We start from the raw sequence: 23,088 nt of genomic DNA, 5'->3' as shown, positions 1-23,088 counted from the left end.
ATGTTATGCCTGTATATTGTCAGTGTCATATCAATGTAAGTGAGACATTGGTATGAACCAAACAGGCAGGTGGTCTGGGATGAAGGTTTGTGACAGGAAAAGAAATTGAACATGGAGGAACCATCATTTTTTTCATTCCCTCAGTCTATTTGTCCTGTTGCTTCTGAAACTCTAAATGTTTGGGATTTTACCAATGACCTTAACGTGGATGCAATAAAAAAAACATTTATTCTTCAGTGTGAAACAAAAAAGGACAATCTGATACAGATAATGAACTAAATAGAATCATGACAATGAGGCTTATTTACATTCAAAACTAGATTCTCTAACTTCCCCACTAGTAGGAGATTTGATGGTAACTATTTCCAGCTCTATGTGGCTCCGACAGAATAAAAAACCTCGGCGATGGATGTTAATAAATATCATATCTGGAATCCGACAGCTACGCCATCAGTCATGTGTGCGTTTCCCGGACAACACGGCTGCAGTTGCTGCGAAGCTGAGCCAGTAGAGTCCGGAAGCTTCCTCTCCTCTTCCCTGGCTCCTCGTCCGTTTGGGGCGTGGCCTCTTCGTGGGGCCGGGTTTCCATGGTTAAAGAGGACGGGAAAACCTGGAAGGTGAGGATCTCATGTGCCTCCGAAGCCCCATCACTGTTCTCCTATTGGTCAAAACACAACCGTTGTCATGGCTGGTTTCCTAGTGGTCAAAACACAACAACCATTCTTTTTTTGTTAAACTCTATTTTAAGAGGGAAAACAGACTTAGACCTGGATCTCTTTTAAGGCTGTGCTCTGTGTAGACATGTTTACATGTACAGTTAGGCAGAAAAACTAAATTAAAAACATCATGACATAAATGCAATTCAACAAAAACAATTGCCGATAACAACATATTGATCCTCCATAACATTTTAAAAACAGGCAAGGGACACCAGAGTATCTAATTTTAGTTGGATTTGCAGTTTGTTCCATAAATAAGGTGCGAAGGAACTGAAAGCAGTCCTACCCAACTCTGTGGAAACCACTGGAGTCTCTAATGTAATCCAAGGTCTGTGATCTGGTTTTGAAATTACTAAGTCTAGTGGAAATAAAATATGATATATATGAAGGTAATTTTTTAAGTGCTTTGTAAAAACAACTCCATTTCCAAATAAGTTGGGATGCTGCGTAAAATGTAAATCAAAACAGAATGCAACGATGTGCAAATCATTTAAACCCTATATTCAATAGAAAATAGTACAAAGACAACATCAAATGTTGAAACAGACATTTTATTGTTTCCTGAAAAATATATGCCCACTTTGAATTAGATGCCAGCCACACATTTCAAGAAAGTTGGGACAGAGGCAACAAAAGACTGGAAAAGTTGTGTAATACAAAAAAACAAAACCTGGTGAAATATCACAACTAATTACGTCAATTGGCAACAGGTCAGTAACATGATTGGGTATCAAAAGATAATTCCAGAAAGGATGGGTCTGTCAGAAGTGAGGATGGGTTGGGGCAAATAACAACAGTTGAAGAACGTTTCTCAACTTAAAATTGCTAAGAGTTTGGGGATTTTATACACAGTACATAATATCATTAAAAGACTAAGGAAATATCTGTATGCAAGGGACAAAACCGAAAACCAACATTGGATGGCCGTGATATTTGGGCCCTCAGACAGCACTGCGTTAAAACACGATTCTGTGTGGAAATCACTGCATGGGCTCAAGAACACTTTGGAAAACCATTGTCTGCGATCATAGGACATCACTGCATCTACAAATGCAATTAAACATAAACAAGATCCAGAACCGCTGCCACCTTCTCTGGGCCCAAGGCCATTTAAGATGGACTGAGGTGGAAAATTGGTCTGACAAATCAAAACGTGAAATTCTTTTTGGGAATCATGGACGCAGCGTTCTCCAGACTAAACAGTTGAGGGACCATTCAGCTTCTTATCAGCACCGAATTCAAACGCCAGCATCTGTTATGGTATGGAGGTGCATTAGTGCACATGGCATGGGCATGTGACATGGTAGTGGTTAACATGCCCCTGTCCCAACTTTATTGAAACGTGACGCTGGCATCAAATTCAAAATGGGCATGTATTTCTCCAAAAACAATAACATAAAAATTACAAGTTTCACCATTTGATATGTTGTCTTTGTACTATTTTCAATTAAATATAGAGACAAATCTGCACATCCTTGCATTCTGTTTTTATTAGCATTTACACAGCGTTCCAATGTTTTTGGAATCGGGGTGTACAACAAGCGTAGTGGTTGTAGTGGTACTGTGTTTGGGTCGAAAACCAGACTGATTAGCAGAAAGAAATGATTGCAACTGTTGACTAAAGACTCTAGGACCTTTGCCAGACAATGGAGCCTAGAGATGGCAGATAATGACCCAAGTCACTATCATCCCCTCCCTGATGTAATAGCAGAACAAGAGCAATATCATCACTGGTTCCCTTTTGGTCAAAACACCCTAACCGCTGTCATCACTGTTCTCTGGTTGGTCTCAACACAGCCCCAACACCAACCGCTGTCATTAATGTCCTCTGGTTGGTCTCAACACAGCCTTAACCCCAACCGCTGTCATTACTGTCCTCTGGTTGGACTCAACACAGCCTTAACCCCAACACCAACCGCTGTCATTACTGTCCTCTGGTTGGTCTCAACACAGCCTTAACCCCAACACCAACCGCTGTCATTACTGTCCTCTGGTTGGTCTCAACACAGCCTTAACCCCAACACCAACCGCTGTCATTACTGTCCTCTGGTTGGTCTCAACACAGCCTTAACCCCAACCGCTGTCATTACTGTCCTCTGGTTGGTCTCAACACAGCCTTAACCCCAACACCAACCGCTGTCATTACTGTCCTCTGGTTGGTCTCAACACAGCCTTAACCCCAACCACTGTCATTACTGTCCTCTGGTTGGTCTCAACACAGCCTTAACCCCAACCACTGTAATCACTGTCCTCTGGTTGGTCTCAACAAAGCCTTAACCCCAACCCCAACCTCTTTTACACTGCTCACAACACATCATTTTTAACATATCATCTTGAGAAAAGATTATTAGAAAACATCACGCTATGGTATTATGTAATGTAATATATAATTTTTCCATACGAATATATATATTTTTAAATATTTTCACATCCCCCTTAGCTAGAGGTTACCACAGGGAGCAAATATCTTTAGCTAAAACACATTAACTACAATCTCACATGGATCTAAGAGACATTAAACATTGTTGGCACACGTGGCACCATCTTGAGGTCCATTGCGTAACAAAGGATGAAATGACCAGAACCTAAAATCTGTAAATATTACAGTGGTTAAGAAGCCAGTGTTGTATGGACTGTAAATCGGCATTACAAGGTGACACACACAGGTGAAAATGGCAATTACAGGTGAATATCCCACAACTGTGGCTTTTTAAATCGCAATTAGTGTCTGTGTATATAGTGGTTTGTTAGCTCTCACGTGGATACACTGAGCAGGCTAAACACTGAGCCATGGGGAACAAAAAAGAACTGTCAAATGACCTGCGTAACAAGTTAATGGAACTTCATAAAGATGGAAAAGGACATAAAAAGATATCCAAAGCCTTGCTAGTCAGTACTGTTCAATCACTTATTAAGAAGTGGAAAATTCAGGGATCTCTTGATATCAAGCCACGGTCAGGTAGATCAAGAAATATTTCTGCCAAAACTGCAAGAAGAATATTTCGTGATACAAAGAAAAACCTCAGGTTAAATACAGGCTGATCTGTATTCACGATGGTACTTGAACAAAAATGAGCTGCGTGGACAAGCTGCCAGAAAGAAGCCTTTACTGCGCCAATGCCACAAAAAAGCCTAGTTAGAATATGCCCGACAACACCTTGACACGCCCCACAGCTTCTGGCACACTGTAATTTGGAGTGACGAGACCAAAATAGAGCTTTATGGTCACAACCATAAGCCTTATGTTTGGAGAGGGGTCAACAAGGCCTATAGTGAACAGAATACCATCCCCACTGTGAAGCAAGGTGGTGGCTCACTGACATTTTGGGGGGGGGGTGAGCGCTAGAGGCACAGGGTATCTTGTGAAAATGTATGTCAAGATGAATACAGCATGTTATCAGAAAATACAATGTGCATTCTTCTGCACGAAAGCAGTGCATGGGACACTCTTGGACTTTCCAGCAGGACAATAAGAACTAAGGGTATACAGACTTTTTAAAAGGGGTCAGTTCATTTTTTTTCGTTCATTTTTTTTTTCGTTGTTAATCGAACCTATCATTGAGTGGAAATTGTTCAAAGAAAAATATCTGCAGTCCACAAATAATTATTTTATTTCAAAACCTGTGGGAGACAATTATTGGCACCTCTGCGTTTAGTACTTACTGCACTCTCCCTTTCTGTAGAACATTTTAAATCATCATAGCACTAAGGTATTTACACACGTGAAAAATAAACTTCAAACTCAAGTTCAAAAGAGACATGTTGCATGAGCTAATGTTGCAGCTAGCAGTCTGTTCCCTAAAATCCTATCAAAACTGCAAAAGTAGTTATACCTTGCAGGAAAATATCGTAAGTACAGAATATGTATATTTGTTACAACCACAAATGTCTGCTTTCAGGAATTACTTTACACTGAAACAGCTGCTAGTAGATGCACACTTTGCAAAACAAGTGTTCCAAGGGGTGATCGTAGAGAAGCTAGCTAACGCCCGGCTTACAGAATACATCACTTTAAAGTTTCCCTATACAAATGAACGCCACCGATCAGCCATAACATTATGACCAGGTGAAGTGAATACATCTGATACAACAATCAGCCATAACATTATGACCAGGTGAAGTGAATACATCTGATAATCTCGTTATCATGGCACCTGTCAGTAGGTGGGATATATTAGGCAGCAAGTGAAAATTCTGTCCTCAAAGTTGATGTGTTAGAAGCAGGAAAAATGGGCAAGTGTAAGGATCTGAGCAACTTTGACAAGGGCCATATTGTGATCTTCAAAACTGAAGCCTTGGTTGGGTGTTCCCGGTCTGCAGTGGTTAGTACTTATCAAAACTGACCCAAAGAAGAAAAAGCGGTAAACCGGCGACAGGGTCATGGGCTCATTGAAGCACGTGGGGAGTGAAGGCTGACCCGTGTGGTCTGATCCAAACAGACGAGCTACTGTAGCTCAAATTGCTGAAAAAGTTAATGCTGGAACTGATAGAAAGGTGTGAGAACACACAGTGTATCACAGTTTGTTGCGGATGGGGCTGTGTAGCCACAGATCAGTCGGGCACCCTGGACCATGGAGCAATGGAAGAAGGTTATGAATCATGTTTTCTTTTACATCTCATGGATGGCTGGGTGCGTGAGCGGTGCTTACCTGGAGAACACATGGCACCAGGATGCACCATGGGAAGGAGACAAGCCAGAGGAGGCACTGTGATGCTTTGGTGTTCTGCTGGGAAACCTTGGGTCCTGCCATTCATGTGGATGTTACTTTGACACGTACCACCTACCTGAGCATTGTTGCAGACCATGTGCACCCTTTCATGGCAACGGTATTCCCTGATGGCATTAACCTCTTTCAGCAGAATAATGCACCCTGCCACAAAGCAAAAACTGTTCAGGAATGGTTTGAGGAACACAACAATGACTTCAAGGTATTGACTTGGCCTTCAAATTCCCCAGATCTCAATACAATCAAGCATCTTTGCTGGAAAACAAGTCCATGGAGTCCCCACCTCGCAACTTACAGGACTTAAACTATCTGCTGCTAATGTCTTGGTACGAGATACCACAGCACACCTTCAGAGGTCTAGTGGAGTCCATGCCTAGGCGGGTCAGGGCTGTTTTGGCGGCAAAAGGAGGACCTACACAATATTTGGCAGGTGGCCATAATGTTATGGCTGATCGGCGTGTAACTCCATTAGAATCTGAAATTGTCAGCATACTGACTGGTCTGAAGCAGTGTCACCTCCAACCATCGATGCTGGAACAATGAACACAGACTTTCGTTTCAAATGGGGTTAAAGTTGATGGGCCTTTTCCATAACTATGGAACACAGAATAAACAAAGTAAACAGCTAAACCAATCTATTGCATCGTTGATGGCTATCTACTGAACATGAAACCATAATCATGCTAGCTAGCGCTAGCAGGAACAATAATATGCACACTTCAACCAGTTTGCACAAGGGTAAATTTAGCTAAAAGGCAATATAATTGCTTATTCTGTGCAATATTCACTTATGCATTAGGTTTAGTCAAACAACTCGCAATGCATGTTCGTATAATTTTAACATTTTGCCGAGAACAACAGGTTGTAACACTATTTTCCAGCAAGAAATTAAATCAAGGAGTCTCCGCTCCGACACAACTCAGCTTGTAGGCATATGGTCTCGACCAAAGGATTTTGAGAAACCTTCCTAAAACGTATCAGCGCAATTAAAATCGAATAAACAAGAACATCAAATATTTTTCTACATAGTAAGTCACACAGATTTCCTTGACTGTATAGCCAACTAGCTAAATGAGGTGATGTAACCTACTTGTCAAGGTGAAAGGTAGCCAACTCTGCATCACTGTTCACACAAACTTCAGCTTTTACCATCAAATGCAAAATGTACCTTGAAACGGTGTGATTTCCAATCTCGAAATCAATTCAGATTAATTACTAAATAGCAAGACAACCTGTTTGGTGTTGTATAGCCTTTCCTTTTAGCTCCATCTTCAGCTGATTAGCCAGAAATTTTATCTCCTAATTTGCCTAAAGTTCATCTAGTGCTTCTTTGATCAAATAGTGATTGGAAAACAATAAGCTAAATGGGCCAATTCACACAGAATTTTACTTAAACCAAATACCAATAAGAAAATACCTGTACAAAATGATCAGTTTGTGACATGCCTAATATTCACTGTTGTGACTTATCAATCAATCACATTTATTTATAAAGCCCTTTTCACAACAGCAGTTGTCACAAAGTGCTTTTACAAAACACCCGGCCTTAAACCCCAAGGAGCAAACAACAGTACTGTTGGATTTCAGTGGCTAGGAAAAACTCCCTAAGAAGGCCGAATTTTTGGAAGAAACCTAGAGAGGACCCAGGCTCAGAGGGGTGACCAGTCCTCTTCTGGCTGTGCCGGGTGAGATATTAAGAGTCCAATTTGAATAATAAATACATTTATCTGGGCTAAATCCAGAGTCTATTTGATTCTAGACTAGGTCAAAAGTATGACCAGGAAAGGGACAGCAACGGGCCCCCCAAACCAGGTAATCCGTAGGTGTGGACCAGGACCTCATCTCCTCCTAAAATTTTAAACTGGAGGAGACTGAGAAAAGTTAGAAAGTGCATTCCTCATATCCCCCAGCACAATAATATAGCAGCGTAACACCATGGAACTGAGACGGGGGGGTCCGGCGACACTGTGGCCCTACCCGGGGGAGGCCCCGGACAGGGCCCAACAGGCAGGAAATCAATCCACCCACATTGCCAGGCATCAACCAAAGGGACACCCACCAAACTTATTTGTCCAATAAGTATCCAATTTCCCATTCCACATTCCTAGAGAATTTCCACAAATGGCTTTACCTTGGAGTGTTCATGTAGTGATTGTAAACATATTTCAGTAAGATTTGATACATATTGTAAGTCGTTAAAATAATTACACCAATCAACAAAGTGAAAATGGCTCGGTAATGGATAACGGATCGGTAACAAAGTACATTACTCTGATACATTACTCTGATACATTACTCTGATACATTACTCTGATACATTACTCTGATACATTACTCTGATACATTACTCTGATACATTACTCTGATACATTACTCTGAGTAATGTAGTGCTACCGGTGCATCCCTTTAACCCCACCCTATCAGGTTATCAGCCTCCCCACACACGATTTGAAACGACACCCTCCCGGTTACTGGTCTGTTTCTGTAAGCTCCTACCTACCGCCTCTATATCAGGATCACTATGGGGACCACTGCCCTGGAGACCGCTGCCCTGGAGACCGCTGCCCTGGAGACCGCTGCCCTGGAGACTGTGCCACTTGGTGACATGTTTTCCTGCCCTCCGATGACCTCCTCTTACACTGGCCTTCTTTCTCCTCCTCTTAATCTTCTTCCTCCCTTTGATCACAGCCAGTCTCTCATATCTCCTCAGGTTCCTACACACACAAGCTGTATGTTAGGGTGAGTTGACCTGCCATATTAAGACCAAAAGGGCCAACTAACATGTTTTTGTTTGGTTAATCAGAGTCTAACCAAATTAGAAAATAACATCATGGCTGTCACATGGAAACCTCCTCCAAACTCCAAATATAATTATAAAATGTTTTACATTAATCAATGCTAGTGGTTCCCCTTTATGAATTTATGAAGGTTTCAGGACCATAGACAATACTTTTTATGAAACTGAGCACAATATTTTGATGAAAACATATTCATCCACTAGCTTTAAATGTCAGGAAGAAACGGATGGTCTCTTTTTCAAAGATTATAATAAGATGGTCCCTTTTTTATTATAATGTTTGTGCACAGAAAAGTGAGCAGATTAGTAGATAGATAATGATTCCCAACACAAGATGGAATATTAAGCCTATTTGATGTGGCCAAGTGAGAAATTGCAAAGCTGCAGTAAGCAGACATCTCCTAAAATGTACCCAGGGTGCCAATCATTCTGGAGGGGACTGCAAGTGTGGGAGTGTTACCTCTGTAGGAAGATGTGCGGTCTGGAGCAGGCCACCTGTTCTCTCTCCCCTCCGGTCTGCTCTCTCTTCCTGATCCGTCTCAGATGGATCCACAACCTACTGACATTAACAAGAATAACGGTTTCAACAGTGTGGTCTAGACTGTGGTCAATACATGAGGTCTTACTGTGGTCTGTACTGTGATCAGACCGTGGTCATACTGTCATCATGACTGTGGTCAAACTGTCATCATGACTGTGGTCAAACTGTGATCACACTGCATACTGTGGTCAATACACGAGGTCAGTGTGGTCTGTACTGTGATCAGACTGTGGTCAGACTGTCGTCATGACTGTGGTCAAACTGTGATCACACTGCATACTGTGGTCAATACATGTGGTCTGTATTGTGGTCTGCTAGACCATGAGGTTCTCAGGTTAAATCCCACCTACACAGCTGCACGTGCACACACGCCATCAATGTAATAACAAACCCTTACCCTTTAACGTTCCACTTTATTCTGCTGGGCCTCCTTTTCTTGAGCACCCACTGGTCACATGACAAGGAAGTGGGATCTGTTGGGCCAATCAGATAAAAAGACATTAATCCCAAACCAACGCCTCGGTTCTACTAACTTACTCTTTGCTCGAGTACAATGAAAACTTCTGAGGTGAATTTCAGAGGTTGGAGAGTAAATCAATAAACACATTAAATTTAGGAAACACTCAGTTAATGAAAATATGGTCACATGGTAACTTAATGCAGTACATTGCCAGTTAACATGCACCAAAGGACTTCTGGATGTGTGTTAGGACATACTAGTAAAACAAGGTAAATCGTTAAGTGTTTACAGTCATCACTTTAACAAGAAAAGAGGGTTAAGTTTAGGCACTACAGGTTAGGTTTAGCAGTTAAGGTTAGGGAAAATATTTTTATGGTGCAAAATTGCTTGTCCTCAACTATGTGTGTGTCTGTGTGTGTGTTTACCATTGTCTGGAAGTGTGTCCAGTGGAGCGTCTCTTATTGAGGCTTCTTGGTAAAGTCTCAGACAGGTCAAACACAGACCAGTAGGAGGAGTTAAGTGAGGAGTCTGAACCATGAAGGAGGGGCCAGATGCAATGCTGTCCAATGAGCTGCAGGATTCAGCATCTGAGTCTCTGCCCTTTTCAGGCTGCGCTTTCAATTTTCCACCAATCACAGCCTCCGCTGGGCTGACTGGCAGGTCTCCTAGTGGTGACCAGCATTCTGAGACACTGCCATTTCCACTGTAATCATCAATTAAGTCAATCAGGTCATGGGGACCCTTGTCTGAGATATTAAAATGTGAGTCATCCTCACACTGGGCTGGCCGCCTGCTTCTCCCCACCCCCAGCTGGGCGGCAGGATCACTGGGGGTGCCGGCATTAGAAGCCTTGTTGGAGGAGGAGCGGCCCCGTCTGGAAGGACGCATGGAGCTTCCCCACCTTACACAACACTGCAGGTTAACCTGAAAGACAGGGACAGCATTACTTACACACACACACACACACACACACACACACACACACTAAGACAGGGACAGCCTTACACACACCCTACCCATTCACTAAGACAGGGACAGCATTACTTACACACACACACACACACACTAAGACAGGGACAGCCTTACACACCCCCTACCCATTCACTAAGACAGGGACAGCATTACACACCCTACCCATTCACTAAGACAGGTACAGCATTACACACACCCTACCCATTCACTAAGACAGGTACAGCATTACACACACCCTACCCATTCACTAAGACAGGGACAGCATTACACACACCCTACCCATTCACTAAGACAGGGACAGCATTACACACACCCTACCCATTCACTAAGACAGGTACAGCATTACACACACCCTACCCATTCACTAAGACAGGGACAGCATTACACACCCTACCCATTCACTAAGACAGGGACAGCCTTACACACCCCCTACCCATTCACTAAGACAGGGACAGCATTACACACCCTACCCATTCACTAAGACAGGTACAGCATTACACACACCCTACCCATTCACTAAGACAGGGACAGCATTACACACACCCTACCCATTCACTAAGACAGGGACAGCATTACACACCCTACCCATTCACTAAGACAGGGACAGCATTACACACCCTACCCATTCACTAAGACAGGGACAGCATTACACACCCTACCCATTCACTAAGACAGGGACAGCATTACACACCCTACCCATTCACTAAGACAGGGACAGCATTACACACACCCTACCCATTCACTAAGACAGGGACAGCATTACACACACCCTACCCATTCACTAAGACAGGGACAGCATTACACACACCCTACCCATTCACTAAGACAGGGACAGCATTACACACACCCTACCCATTCACTAAGACAGGTACAGCATTACACACACCCTACCCATTCACTAAGACAGGTACAGCATTACACACCCTACCCATTCACTAAGACAGGTACAGCATTACACACACCCTACCCATTCACTAAGACAGGTACAGCATTACACACACACACACAGCAAACACATCCTACAATCTGACTGGAGCAGGGAAAGGATAATACTCCTCCATATTCCTGAGGTAATTAATAAATTATCAGGTTCACAAATGATGAATAAATAAAATAAAAATGATATGTTGTTTCTCAATCACACTAGCAATTTAAAGATACTGCCTTTAGTTTAGTGTTGTTTCTTAAAGGGTAGCCTATTGGGCTGAATCGTTGGGCAAATAAACAGAAAGTCTAATTCCAGAGAAGAGGTGGAAAAACCTTGTCTGAGGAAGACAGTTAACTCAAGTTTCTCCCAGGTAGTAAATAATGACTGCTGAGTGTACTTACTCTGTACAGTAACCCTATCAATGTTTCTGCATATCTTGAGCTGGCTTTAATTGCTTTATTCTTGGGTTATTTGACACAATCTACCAGTGGCAGTTGAACATAACTGAAGGCACACGGTAACATTTGTTAAATAATCATTCCCCACAAAACCAAAACATTTTATTTAAAGTATGCTTAATGACCAGTGCACAAAAACAAAATATTTATCACAGAATGACAATGACTATGGAGGTAGATTGTTAACGTTAATGACGTTACATTTGCTGCCTACCCTGATGTAGCCGCCTGTACCATCTCCACTGCCTTGGTCTGTCGAATACTGAGACCTGCAACGTAAATGACCAGCTGTTAGCTAGATCCGCTAACTTTACCTCCAGCTATTTTACGAAACATACAAATAGCTATAGAAATGTAGCTATCTAGGTTATGTCGTACAGTACTGTAGCTGGGATTGACACAAAAACTTCCAGCTAGTTAGCAAACTTGTTTTGTTATGTTAGCTAGCTAGCCGGCTAATACAGCATCTATACTGTAGCTGCCAACTTACTTTGTCTCAAAATGTTCATATTTCAACCGTTTTGAAAGGATCATGCTTCGTGGCTGCAGTTTTTATCTGACCAGGTGGTGTACCTAGTGAACCAGAGTAACGGCCGGTGAGAGGGACACAACCAGACACACTTACCTCTCTCGCGCGCTTCTCTTTCTGCGCGTGCTGCTGCTGGTACGGTCAGAACAGCGCCACTGCTGAGCGGAGGCTGAACCCCACCCCGGGCACTGCGCCCCCCCGTAATGATCGGGAAAGTGAACACATTTTTGGGAATCGATTCTAAAAACATAGTTTTAAAGCTTTTGTTGGAAGTTATTTATGTGCATATTTCGGTTCACAATGATAACGCTTTCGTTTTAGTTAACTCAAATATGAATTGTAAAGGCCTGAGCTTACTTCCCAATTCACTCAGCAAATATGCAGTCTTGATTCTAGGCTTTGTATTTGTCCCTGGGGTCAGATGTTGGTGTCTGTCAACATGAGACGAAAGAGTTGTTGATGAAGGTCAAGGAAGTAATTACAAGGCTAAGAAATATGAAACACCTAAAAGCTTAGACTTATTGCATTATTAAAAAGAAGGAAGCTCAGAAATCAAGGACAATCTGGTAGGCCAATGAAGACCTCTGATGCTGATGACTGTAGAATAATCAACATATTTAAACAAATAAATAAATAAATGAATGGTCTGAAAAATCATGGTTTTCAATTTCATGCTGTCAATGTGACCTTTCCGTTCAAGCTTAACAGTGTTGTCATCTAACATCCACCAGGTACTCTTGGTGACTGTTAGATGACAACACACTAAGCAGCATGAACTCTTGGTGACATGCTGCATAGTTTATACCCAGAAGATGGTTCACTATCAGTTCATTTCACAAATTCCACAAATTAAGTTTTTTTCAATGCATTCCAAGTCACTAACTCATGAATCTGAATGAAAGAATGCTAAGAGCGTTACAAAGCTGTCATCAAGGCAAAGGGTTGGTACTTTGAAGGCTCTTAAATATAAATGTATTTAGATTTAACACTTTTTTGGTTATGATTATATTTGTTATTTCATAGTTTTGATGTGTGGTGCATCTCAAACATGCCAGTGTAAATTCAAACACTGCGAAAATGGCTGTGAAGTAAGACAGGTGTATCTAGCCTTTCATTTGGGTTAGGGGTTAGGGTTAAGACAGGTGTATCTAGCCTTTCATTTGGGTTAGGGGTTAGGGTTAAAACAGGTGTATCTAGCCTTTCATTTGGGTTAGGGGTTAGGGTTAAAACAGGTGTATCTAGCCTTTCATTTGGGTTAGGGGTTAGGGTTAAGACAGGTGTATCTAGCCTTTCATTTGGGTTAGGGGTTAGGGTTAAGACAGGTGTATCTAGCCTTTCATTTGGGTTAGGGGTTAGGGTTAAGACAGGTGTATCTAGCCTTTCATTTGGGTTAGGGGTTAGGGTTAAGACAGGTGTATCTAGCCTTTCATTTGGGTTAGGGGTTAGGGTTAAGACAGGTGTATCTAGCATTTCATTCTCTCGGAATGTAAACAAGCCCTAACATAGGGACAAGCAGTAACACTGGTCAAAGGTCCACTCAGTTTCAATAGCAAACTCTGCCCCACTGAGTGAATCAATCACAGGAACGTTCCTACATGACACATGTTTCCTCACTGGAATTCAGTCCAAAGGACAATAACAGAGAGAATGTAAAGGGGGCGACAAATAGAAGTCCAGATTGAGCAACTGTCAGAATATCAAGCTGAAAGACGGCATTCACATTTTCAGAACAACTTACAGTAGGGAGTGCAAACATTTTAGTAACAACTACATGAGAAAACAAAAATCAAAGGAGCTTCACTTGTGTGTAACTTGGAGTAACTTATCAAAGGCTGAGAGAGGGCAAGAGGTGAGAGATGGGGGTAAGAGCAGTGGCCAGTGTGTGTCTGCTATTACTGACTATTGCCCCGGGGCAGAGTGTGTCCAGAGATGCTGGTTCTGGTAGTGGGAGAGGGTCTGGACTGAGTAGCAGTAGCACTGAGACTGGCAGTAAAACCGACCATGAAGTTGAGGACACTACTTTAACTGGAGATTCTGGGGACACTACTTTAACTGGAGATTCTGGGGACACTACTTTAACTGGAGATTCTGGGGACACTACTTTAACTGGAGATTCTGGGGACACTACTTTAACTGGAGATTCTGGGGACACTACTTTAACTGGAGATTCTGGGGACACTACTTTAACTGGAGATTCTGGGGACACTACTTTAACTGGAGATTCTGGGGACACTACTTTAACTGGAGATTCTGGGGACACTACTTTAACTGGAGAGTACAATAATACTAATGTTACCATTGATAGTAGTCAGCTTGGTCGTACTAGTAGCCCAGAGATAACTGGTCCAACCGTAGATACTGGTAACAAGATAACTGGTGTGGGTGGTTCCGGCGGTTTCTCTGGGCGACTGCTGGTGATCCCGATGGATGGGAGCCACTGGGTTGGGATTAAGGCCATTGCCGAGGAAATGGGTCGTCGTGGACATCAGGTTACCGTAGTGATCCCGGAGGTGAGCATTCGTCTGGGCCCTAGCAGACACTACAAGACCGTGTCATATCCTGTCCCCTATGACCAGGAAATGGTAGACAAGCTGATGGACAATTCTAAAGAAAACATTCGTGCCAACAAACTGCCACTGGTGGAGCGGATGTGCCAACGCTTTGCTAATATTCAGAAAATCTCATCGTTCATTCACACTACAGCTGAAAGCCTGCTGTTCAACTCAACACTCATCACATCCCTGGAACAGCAGGTCAGTCTACAGTCCTGTGTTTGTGACTCCGGTTTCACTTTACACATGTGGGGACCAGAGACGTGGCCAAAGTTTCTCTCTGCAAAATGTCAAAATGAAATGCAGCATCCAGGGTAAATATGAAAAGAAAGAACTGTAAAGAAACTGTTGATATTGTTAATCAGCTTGATCTTACAATAAAAAAAATCACATGTATCTAACATTGAATTGAGAGAAAACTGAAGAAAAAAATGTGTCATCAAGAAATATTTATTATGCATGAGTGCCAATATTTTTACCTCACACAAGTTGATTTCTGAAAATGAGGAAACCCCTAATGAACATGTCATCACAGAATGGGCCGGGACCCTACAAGGTTTGAGAATCCCTGTGAACCTTTGTGTTTGAACATCCTCCCCTGTCCAGGGTTTTGATGCAGTGTTGACAGACCCCCTGGTGCCTACAGGGAACCTGATCGCCCGGCATCTGGGCATTCCGTCTGTGTGTCTGCTGAGAGGGCTCCCCTGTGGTCAGGACCTGGTCTCCGCTGCCTGCCCCTCTCCTCCCTCCTACGTGCCACGCTTCCTAACTCGACACACAGACACCATGAGCTTCTCACAGCGAGTCGTCAATGTACTGGTGAGGATACTGATGAGAAAACACACACACGCACGCACGCACGCACACACACACACGCACATGCACTCCCACATAATCAGTCCTTTTTCACCTGATCCTCTAGGTGAGCATGGTGGAGCCGTTGCTGTGCCGACTGATGTTCTGGCGCTTTGACCAGCTGGCCTATCGTTTCCTTGGAGAGGAAGTGGGCGTGGCTGAGGTACTGGCAGACTCCGCTATCTGGTTACTAAGGTACAATTCACATGCTCAAACACACATACACACACTGAACAGGGGGGATCAAGCTTTTTCAGTCACGGCCCCGAGGTTGTGGAATGAACTGCCTCTCCATGTTAGCCCCCAGTCTTCCTGTTTTTAAAACCTGACTAAAAAACCTCACCTTTACTCACTGGATTTTAACTCAGTATGAGAGTCAATATTGTTTGTTATTTATTTATTTGTTTTTACTGATTGATTTATGTGAACGTACAGCACTTTGGTCAACCTGGTTGTTTTTAAATGTGCCTTATAAATTCATTTGTATTGGATTGGATTGAAAACATACACATATGTACACTAACAGGGCATGTTGTTCTTATTGTTGGCTGTGGATCTAAGGTATGACTTCACAATGGAGTTTCCTCGCCCCCTCATGCCTAACATGGTGCTGGTGGGAGGAATCAACTGCCATGTCAGGAACCCTCTCCCCCAGGTCTGTGTCTGTCTGAGTGTGAGTGTGTGAGTGTGTGTGTGTGTCTGAGTGTGCGTGTGTGAGTGTGTGTGTGCGCACAGTGGACACCTACATCCTCAGAAGATGCTGAGGGCCCATGGGTCTGTCCTGTCTATTGGTTTAATTTAAATAATTCTGGTAGTGTTGTCCACATATCTACAAAGCAGTGGCATCACCTGAAACAGTGCAAGTAGGACAACTAGGTGTAGGTTAATTCAGAAAGGGAGAACCCAAACGCAGTCTGAAGATTTAGATCTGAAATGGGAAACCTGTTTTTATTTCAGTAAAGATGCACCGAGATACTTGAAGCCTCCCACTGTGGGTTGTACTAAGCCTGTCAATCAGACCTGGGCTGGGGGTTGTACGAAGCCTGTCAATCAGACCTGGGCTGTGGGTTGTACTAAGCCTGCCAATCAGACCTGGGCTGGGGGTTGTACTAAGCCTGTCAATCAGACCTGGGCTGGGGGTTGTACTAAGCCTGTCAATCAGACCTGGGCTGTGGGTTGTACTAGGTCTAAATTGAACACAATGCTGGACAGTATGGAAAGACCTGGGTTGTCCTTCATGAGGAATTATCACCTAACCAACTCCCAGTTGTCTGAAAGACCAGTAACAATGCTACTGCTGTATTAACATTAGTGTGTGTGTGTGTGTGTGTGTATGTGTGTGTGTGTGTGCGTAGGAGCTGAACCAGTGGGTATCCGGGGAGAATGGCTTCATAGTTTTCTCTCTGGGCACCACAGTGTCTTCTCTACCAGATGACATCACACATATCTTCCTGCAGGCCTTCGCGCTCATACCCCAGAAGGTATCGCTCTCATACCCCAGAAGGTATCACTCTCATACCCCAGAAGGTATCGCTCTCATACCCCAGAAGGTATCACTCTCATACCCCAGAAGGTATCACTCTCATACCATAGAAGGTATCACTCTCATACCCCAGAAGGTATCACTCTCATACCCCAGAAGGTATCACTCTCATACCCCAGAAGGTATCGCTCTCATACCCCAGAAGGTATCGCTCTCATACCCCAGAAGGTATCACTCTCATACCCCAGAAGGTATCACTCTCATACCATAGAAGGTATCACTCTCATACCCCAGAAGGTATCACTCTCATACCCCAGAAGGTATCACTCTCATACCCCAGAGGGTATCACTCTCATACCATAGAAGGTATCACTCTCATACCATAGAAGGTATCACTCTCATACCCCAGAAGGTATCACTCTCATACCCCAGAAGGTATCACTCTCATACCCCAGAAGGTATCACTCTCATACCCTTTCAGATCACATTCAGATTTAGACCAACCCACCAAAAAACGACCATGAACATTAACCTGTGTGTGTGTATATGTGTGTATGTATATATGTGTGTGTGTGTATATGTGTGTGTGTATATATGTGTGTGTGTGTATATGTGTGTGTGTGTGTGTGTAGGTCCTGTGGCGGTACACCGGGTCAGTTCCTGATCACATTCCAGACAACGTGAAGCTGATGAAGTGGCTGCCTCAGAATGATCTGCTGGGTATGTCACAGTGTTCTGAATGATCTGCTGGGTATGTCACAGTGTTCAGAATGATCTGCTGGGTATGTCACAGCGTTCAGAATGATCTGCTGGGTATGTCACAGTGTTCAGAATGATCTCAGAATGATCTGCTGGGTATGTCACAGCGTTCAGAATGATCTGCTGGGTATGTCACAGTGTTCAGAATGATCTGCTGGGTATGTCACAGTGTTCAGAATGATCTGCTGGGTATGTCACAGTGTTCTGAATGATCTGCTGGGTATGTCACAGTGTTCTGAATGATCTGCTGGGTATGTCACAACGTTCAGAATGATCTGCTGGGTATGTCACAGTGTTCAGAATGATCTGCTGGGTATGTCACAGTGTTCAGAATGATCTGCTGGGTATGTCACAGCGTTCAGAATGATCTGCTGGGTATGTCACAGTGTTCAGAATGATCTGCTGGGTATGTCACAGCGTTCAGAATGATCTGCTGGGTATGTCACAGTGTTCAGAATGATCTGCTGGGTATGTCACAGCGTTCAGAATGATCTGCTGGGTATGTCACAGCGTTCAGAATGATCTGCTGGGTATGTCACAGCGTTCAGAATGATCTGCTGGGTATGTCACAGCGTTCAGAATGATCTGCTGGGTATGTCACAACGTTCAGAATGATCTGCTGGGTATGTCACAGCGTTCAGAATGATCTGCTGGGTATGTCACAGCGTTCAGAATGATCTGCTGGGTATGTCACAGTGTTCTGAATGATCTGCTGGGTATGTCACAGCGTTCAGAATGATCTCAGAATGATCTGCTGGGTATGTCACAGTGTTCAGAATGATCTGCTGGGTATGTCACAGTGTTCAGAATGATCTGCTGGGTATGTCACAGTGTTCAGAATGATCTGCTGGGTATGTCACAGTGTTCAGAATGATCTGCTGGGTATGTCACAGTGTTCAGAATGATCTGCTGGGTATGTCACAGTGTTCAGAATGATCTGCTGGGTATGTCACAGCGTTCAGAATGATCTGCTGGGTATGTCACAGTGTTCAGAATGATCTCAAAATCTCCCTCCAAAATTTAAAGAAATGACAGATTGAGTGAGATGTGATTGACTAATATGTGATTGAGTGAGATGTAATTAACTGACTGATGGGTTATCCCTGAAGTAAAGGACCAGGATGACCAAGCCTTTGGCTACCTGTCTTGTCTGCCCGTCTGTCTATCAGCTCACAGTGGTGCCCGGGCCTTCCTGACCCATGCTGGAACCCATGGGCTGTACGAGGGGGTGTGTCACGCCGTTCCCATGGTGATGTTGCCACTGTTTGGCGACCAGTATGATAACGCCCACCGATTGGCTGGTAAGGGAGCTGGCATGGTCCTGGACATTAACCACGTCACCATGGAAACACTTATACAGGCTCTGGATGAGGTCATAAACAACACCAGGTGAGACTACCTTACCTGTATTCAGGTGTGTTTGTCTTTTGCTTTAATTCAACGTGTTTGTCTTCATTCCCTGTACTGTTAATTCAAAACCTTTCAAGATTGATTGTCCAGTGTGTCTTTCTGTGTGTAGGTATAAGTCCAGCCTATTGAAGCTCTCTGCCATCCACAAGGACCGCCCTATTGACCCTCTGGAGCTCTCGGTTTATTGGACAGAGTTTGTGATGCGCAATAAAGGCGCGGGACATCTGAGAGTGGCAGCCCAGGACCTCAGCTGGTTCCAGTATCACAGCCTGGATGTGCTGGGCCTACTGGTCATCGTGGTGATAGCCATTGTCACTGTGATTGTGAAATGTTTGTCGTTGTGTATTCGAAGGATAACCAGGAAGAGAAAGCAGGACTGACCAGCAGCACAGATCAACATTCTCCTTCAATTTTCTGTGTTTCTATAGAAATTGGGTATATCAGTGATCCCAATACAATATTTTGGGAATAAGTAGAAAATATCACATCTCATTCACAAGAGTTCAAGTTTGGCAACAGTAAACAAACAGGAAGACAAGACTCTGCATGAATGCAGCCCAGGTGTACCATTGGTAAAACAGTGAAAAGCAAAGCTGTGATGGAGAGAGAGATGCAGCAGGACTCATCCTAACCAAACTAATAGAAACCAGCCAGTCAGCAGATCAAATCACTCAACATTTATTATACAGAAAATACATTGGAAATGCTTCCTGGCGTGGGTCAGGGTGTCAGTGGTCAGACTTCTTTGGTGGGAAGAGAGTGTACTCTACAGCCAGAGCCACGGCAAAGGCAGCAAAGCCCCATTTAAATCCCCTCAGCAACACATCTCCCAGGGTTATGGGACGACTGAAACCTCCCATGAACCTCCATGCTTCATTACTGTGGGTGAGAGAGGGGAGGGAAACATTCATCACTGTGGGTGAGAGAGAGGAAGGAAACATTGCATGTTTATCTGGATCTCAATTAGTCCCGTCAGAAGCAGCAGCTTCTTGGGGTGCATTCAAAACACAGGCACATGAAATACAGACAAAAACACACTGAAATGCTGAGTGAGTACCATATTTTAATTCAATCCCACAAAAATAATATACAAATGTTGTACTATGTTAACTTCCTTTAGTGAAAGTGACCAAAACAATTTGATTAATAAAATCTGTTTTACTACATCTGAGTATAAAAAAAAGTCTAATTTCTTCAAAAACTGTCTAGAACTAAAACAAGCTCAATGGAGTTTTCTATTGAACTCAAAAAAAAATTGTCCTAGACATAGCTCAATCTGTGTCTGTGAACCCGGCCCTTAGTAATTAAAAACTGGGGTCAAAAGAGTGGTCTCACTGTCTCAGACATACCACCAATTACAATAAACAGTCAGTTGTTCAGCAGATGGATTGGTGGGAAGGACGAACTGTTCTGATAGGCTACAATCAGATGTCACTCCTGTTTTGCCAAAAAAATAATAATGATTTGTTTGTAATGGTGAACTTCTCAGCTGGATGATCAAGTGACCTGAGCGCACCTTTAACTCAGGTTAGTGGAGTTTGGTTCCACTTAACCTGACCAATCAGGTTAGTTCCTGTGGAAACTATGCTATAGAAAATGTACCTGGCTATAAGGTGAGCCACACTGATACAATACCCGAAAGGTTGAAAAGGGTTACCAAGCTAACACCTAATTTGCAATGTAGTACACCCATCAGAACAATCCCACAAACTGAAAAAACAACTAAAAACCAGGTGTGTCTATTTTGTTTGTGTGCATGTGTTTATCTACAATCCTCACTGTATCAATCACGTACACGCACACTCACCGGGCCCACGGGTCCTTCAGTCCTCTGGCTGCCAGTCTCTGCTGGGTGAACTCCAGAGGTGTTCCTTCTACCTTCCACTGCTTGTAGTCTGGCATGTGCAGCTTGTGCCCGTGGTCTCCTCCCATCCTAACACACACACACACACACACGCAGGGTTTTGAGTTGTACAGCTCACTGTAAGTTTGCTTGTTAGAAGTTCATCTCGATATGTTTATAGCTAACTAGCGTTAGCTACATAGCAGATAGTTCACAAAAACATTAACGCCCTGTGTAACATCGAACATACACCTTAAAGCTAGCACACGTCAACAGTACCTGATTTACATCTAGTCAAATATTTTGACCATCCGTCCAATATTAAATACTTTATGGACATTGTCATGTTTTAGCTAGATGAGGTTAGATTCTTAGCTGCTACCTAGCAACTACTTTAGCAGTGGACATCTGGAAGTAGCAATGACAGTCATTAATCAATAATTTAATCTTAGTCTTCAATAGTAATTAGAGTTAATGTATTTCAGTTTCCATACACACTATATAATCCATGTAGTTACCTGTCTGTTTGTTTGTTTGTGACCTCTATTGGGGATGAAGAACCACGACAACTCCTGCTGATGTACGGCTTTTTCGCTTCTACGGTACAACGGAGGGAACAAACTTAATTCTCCTTCGACTTTGTGAAGCGCATACATTGCAGTGTTTATGCGGTATATGGGAATAAAATGTGTATATCTAAAATGTGTCTAAGTTCATAAATCGCTTGAAGTAATAGTTGTTATACTTTCTATGCACGCGACTCTTATTCAGGAGAGAACGGTTGAGCTAGCCAGCGGGACTGCAGCGTTATATTATATTTCTCTTCCCCCACTGATGTGATTTAATAGAACAGTCAGCATTAAAAATTTGTATTTTGTAACAGCGAAAACACAACTGGGGAACCCTAATCGAGTTTGATACACAACATACAAAATGTATCTGACAAATGTTAGTCACGGATATTAAAGTTCAACTTTGCTAACATCCGATGGATGGCTGTCCTTCATGCTGGTTCCACCATCTCTGGAGAGAAACTCGAAAGCTCTGTTGCAGTGGCCCTTGCGTTCTTAGTCACCTCCTTAACCAATGCCCTTCTTGCCAAGTTACTTCGTTTGGCCAGACCGCCAGCTCTACCAAGTTACTTCGTTTGGCCAGACCGCCAGCTCTACCAAGTTACTTCGTTTGGCCAGACCGCCAGCTCTACCAAGTTACTTCGTTTGGCCAGACCGCCAGCTCTACCAAGTTACTTCGTTTGGCCAGACCGCCAGCTCTACCAAGTTACTTCGTTTGGCCAGACCGCCAGCTCTAGGGAATCTTGGTAACCTTCCTCAGATCCATGACTCCACAATTACATTTGCCATAGGTGGACTGTAATAAAGTTATAGAAAAAACAAGGATCACCAAATGACACATCTGAGCTCGGATTTATCGCAGTTCTAAACCTATGTAGGAGACATTTCAGTTTTTCATTTTCCATAATTTGGCACAAATTTCTGAAAACTTTTTTCAACTTTGTCATTATGAGATATTGTGTGTAAAAGTGAAGGTGTCTAAATAGTTTCAGAAGGTATTATGTTCAATGATTCTAGTGAGGTGTGATTCGAGTTCCTCTGGAAGAGTGGTTCTTTTGTGTAAGACTCAGGAGTAAAATATTAATTGCAGCTCTTGCTTAATATTCACATGTTCATGTGTGTATGTGAGCCGAGTTGAGAGGTCAGAAATCCACCTCACCAATAACTCTGCGGTCCCTACAGCTCTGGACAGTCCATTTCTCCGCTATAAAAAATGGTTTCCTACTCACAGCAAAAAGAACACAGCTTCATAACATTCATTTAACTGTTTTAAGCTGCTATATTTCTGTGCCGGGGGAGCAGTTCTCCTTCTCCATTGTCAATCCTTGTTAATCTAAGGAATGTGCTCTCTAAATTGTCAGTCTCCTGCTCCATCTTAATTTAGGAGGACATGAGGTCGTGGACCACACATCAGGAGTACCAGGCTGGATAGACTCGTAGCTGTCCCTGTCCTCCTGGTTGTGTTGTAGATCAAGATGATTCC

General features: G+C 43.2%; 3 protein-coding genes across 7 annotated transcripts; 1 reads left to right on the top strand and 2 right to left on the bottom strand.

Annotated features, from left to right (window-relative positions):
* Nucleotides 1-209: 209 nt before the first annotated feature.
* Nucleotides 210-12,259, bottom strand: si:ch211-227n13.3. 4 transcript variants are annotated; one of them, XM_013132238.3, is made up of 7 exons: nt 12,093-12,259; nt 11,817-11,871; nt 9,670-10,168; nt 9,182-9,257; nt 8,704-8,802; nt 7,947-8,160; nt 210-658 (listed from the first exon to the last, which is right to left on the bottom strand). In XM_013132238.3, the coding sequence occupies exons 1-7, from the start codon at nt 12,134-12,136 to the stop codon at nt 455-457; spliced, it is 1,191 nt and encodes a 396-aa protein (XP_012987692.1). In that variant the 5' UTR covers nt 12,137-12,259; the 3' UTR covers nt 210-454. The 4 variants fall into 4 exon arrangements, with proteins under 4 accessions (XP_012987692.1, XP_012987693.1, XP_012987694.1 ...); XM_013132239.3 differs by having other exon boundaries at nt 8,704-8,799; XM_020044927.2 differs by having other exon boundaries at nt 545-658; nt 7,943-8,160.
* A 1,515-nt stretch (nt 12,260-13,774) lies between these two features.
* Nucleotides 13,775-19,753, top strand: LOC105010391 (UDP-glucuronosyltransferase 1-1). The gene is made up of 8 exons (XM_013132237.4): nt 13,775-14,884; nt 15,290-15,502; nt 15,606-15,733; nt 16,100-16,193; nt 16,894-17,019; nt 17,654-17,741; nt 18,950-19,169; nt 19,300-19,753. The coding sequence occupies exons 1-8, from the start codon at nt 13,988-13,990 to the stop codon at nt 19,568-19,570; spliced, it is 2,037 nt and encodes a 678-aa protein (XP_012987691.3). The 5' UTR covers nt 13,775-13,987; the 3' UTR covers nt 19,571-19,753.
* Nucleotides 19,754-19,851: 98 nt separating this feature from the next.
* On the bottom strand, nt 19,852-21,630 carry ndufb3 (NADH:ubiquinone oxidoreductase subunit B3). 2 transcript variants are annotated; one of them, XM_029119061.2, is made up of 3 exons: nt 21,552-21,630; nt 20,998-21,123; nt 19,852-20,069 (listed from the first exon to the last, which is right to left on the bottom strand). In XM_029119061.2, the coding sequence occupies exons 2-3, from the start codon at nt 21,120-21,122 to the stop codon at nt 19,919-19,921; spliced, it is 276 nt and encodes a 91-aa protein (XP_028974894.1). In that variant the 5' UTR covers nt 21,123; nt 21,552-21,630; the 3' UTR covers nt 19,852-19,918. The 2 variants fall into 2 exon arrangements, with proteins under 2 accessions (XP_028974894.1, XP_028974895.1); XM_029119062.2 differs by lacking the exon at nt 21,552-21,630 and adding an exon at nt 21,313-21,473.
* Nucleotides 21,631-23,088: the final 1,458 nt, after the last annotated feature.

Source organism: Esox lucius, chromosome 3 (genome assembly GCF_011004845.1).
Source record: "Esox lucius isolate fEsoLuc1 chromosome 3, fEsoLuc1.pri, whole genome shotgun sequence".
NCBI classification, from domain to species: Eukaryota; Metazoa; Chordata; class Actinopteri; order Esociformes; family Esocidae; genus Esox; species Esox lucius.
This window is presented reverse-complemented; position numbering and strand designations above follow the sequence as displayed.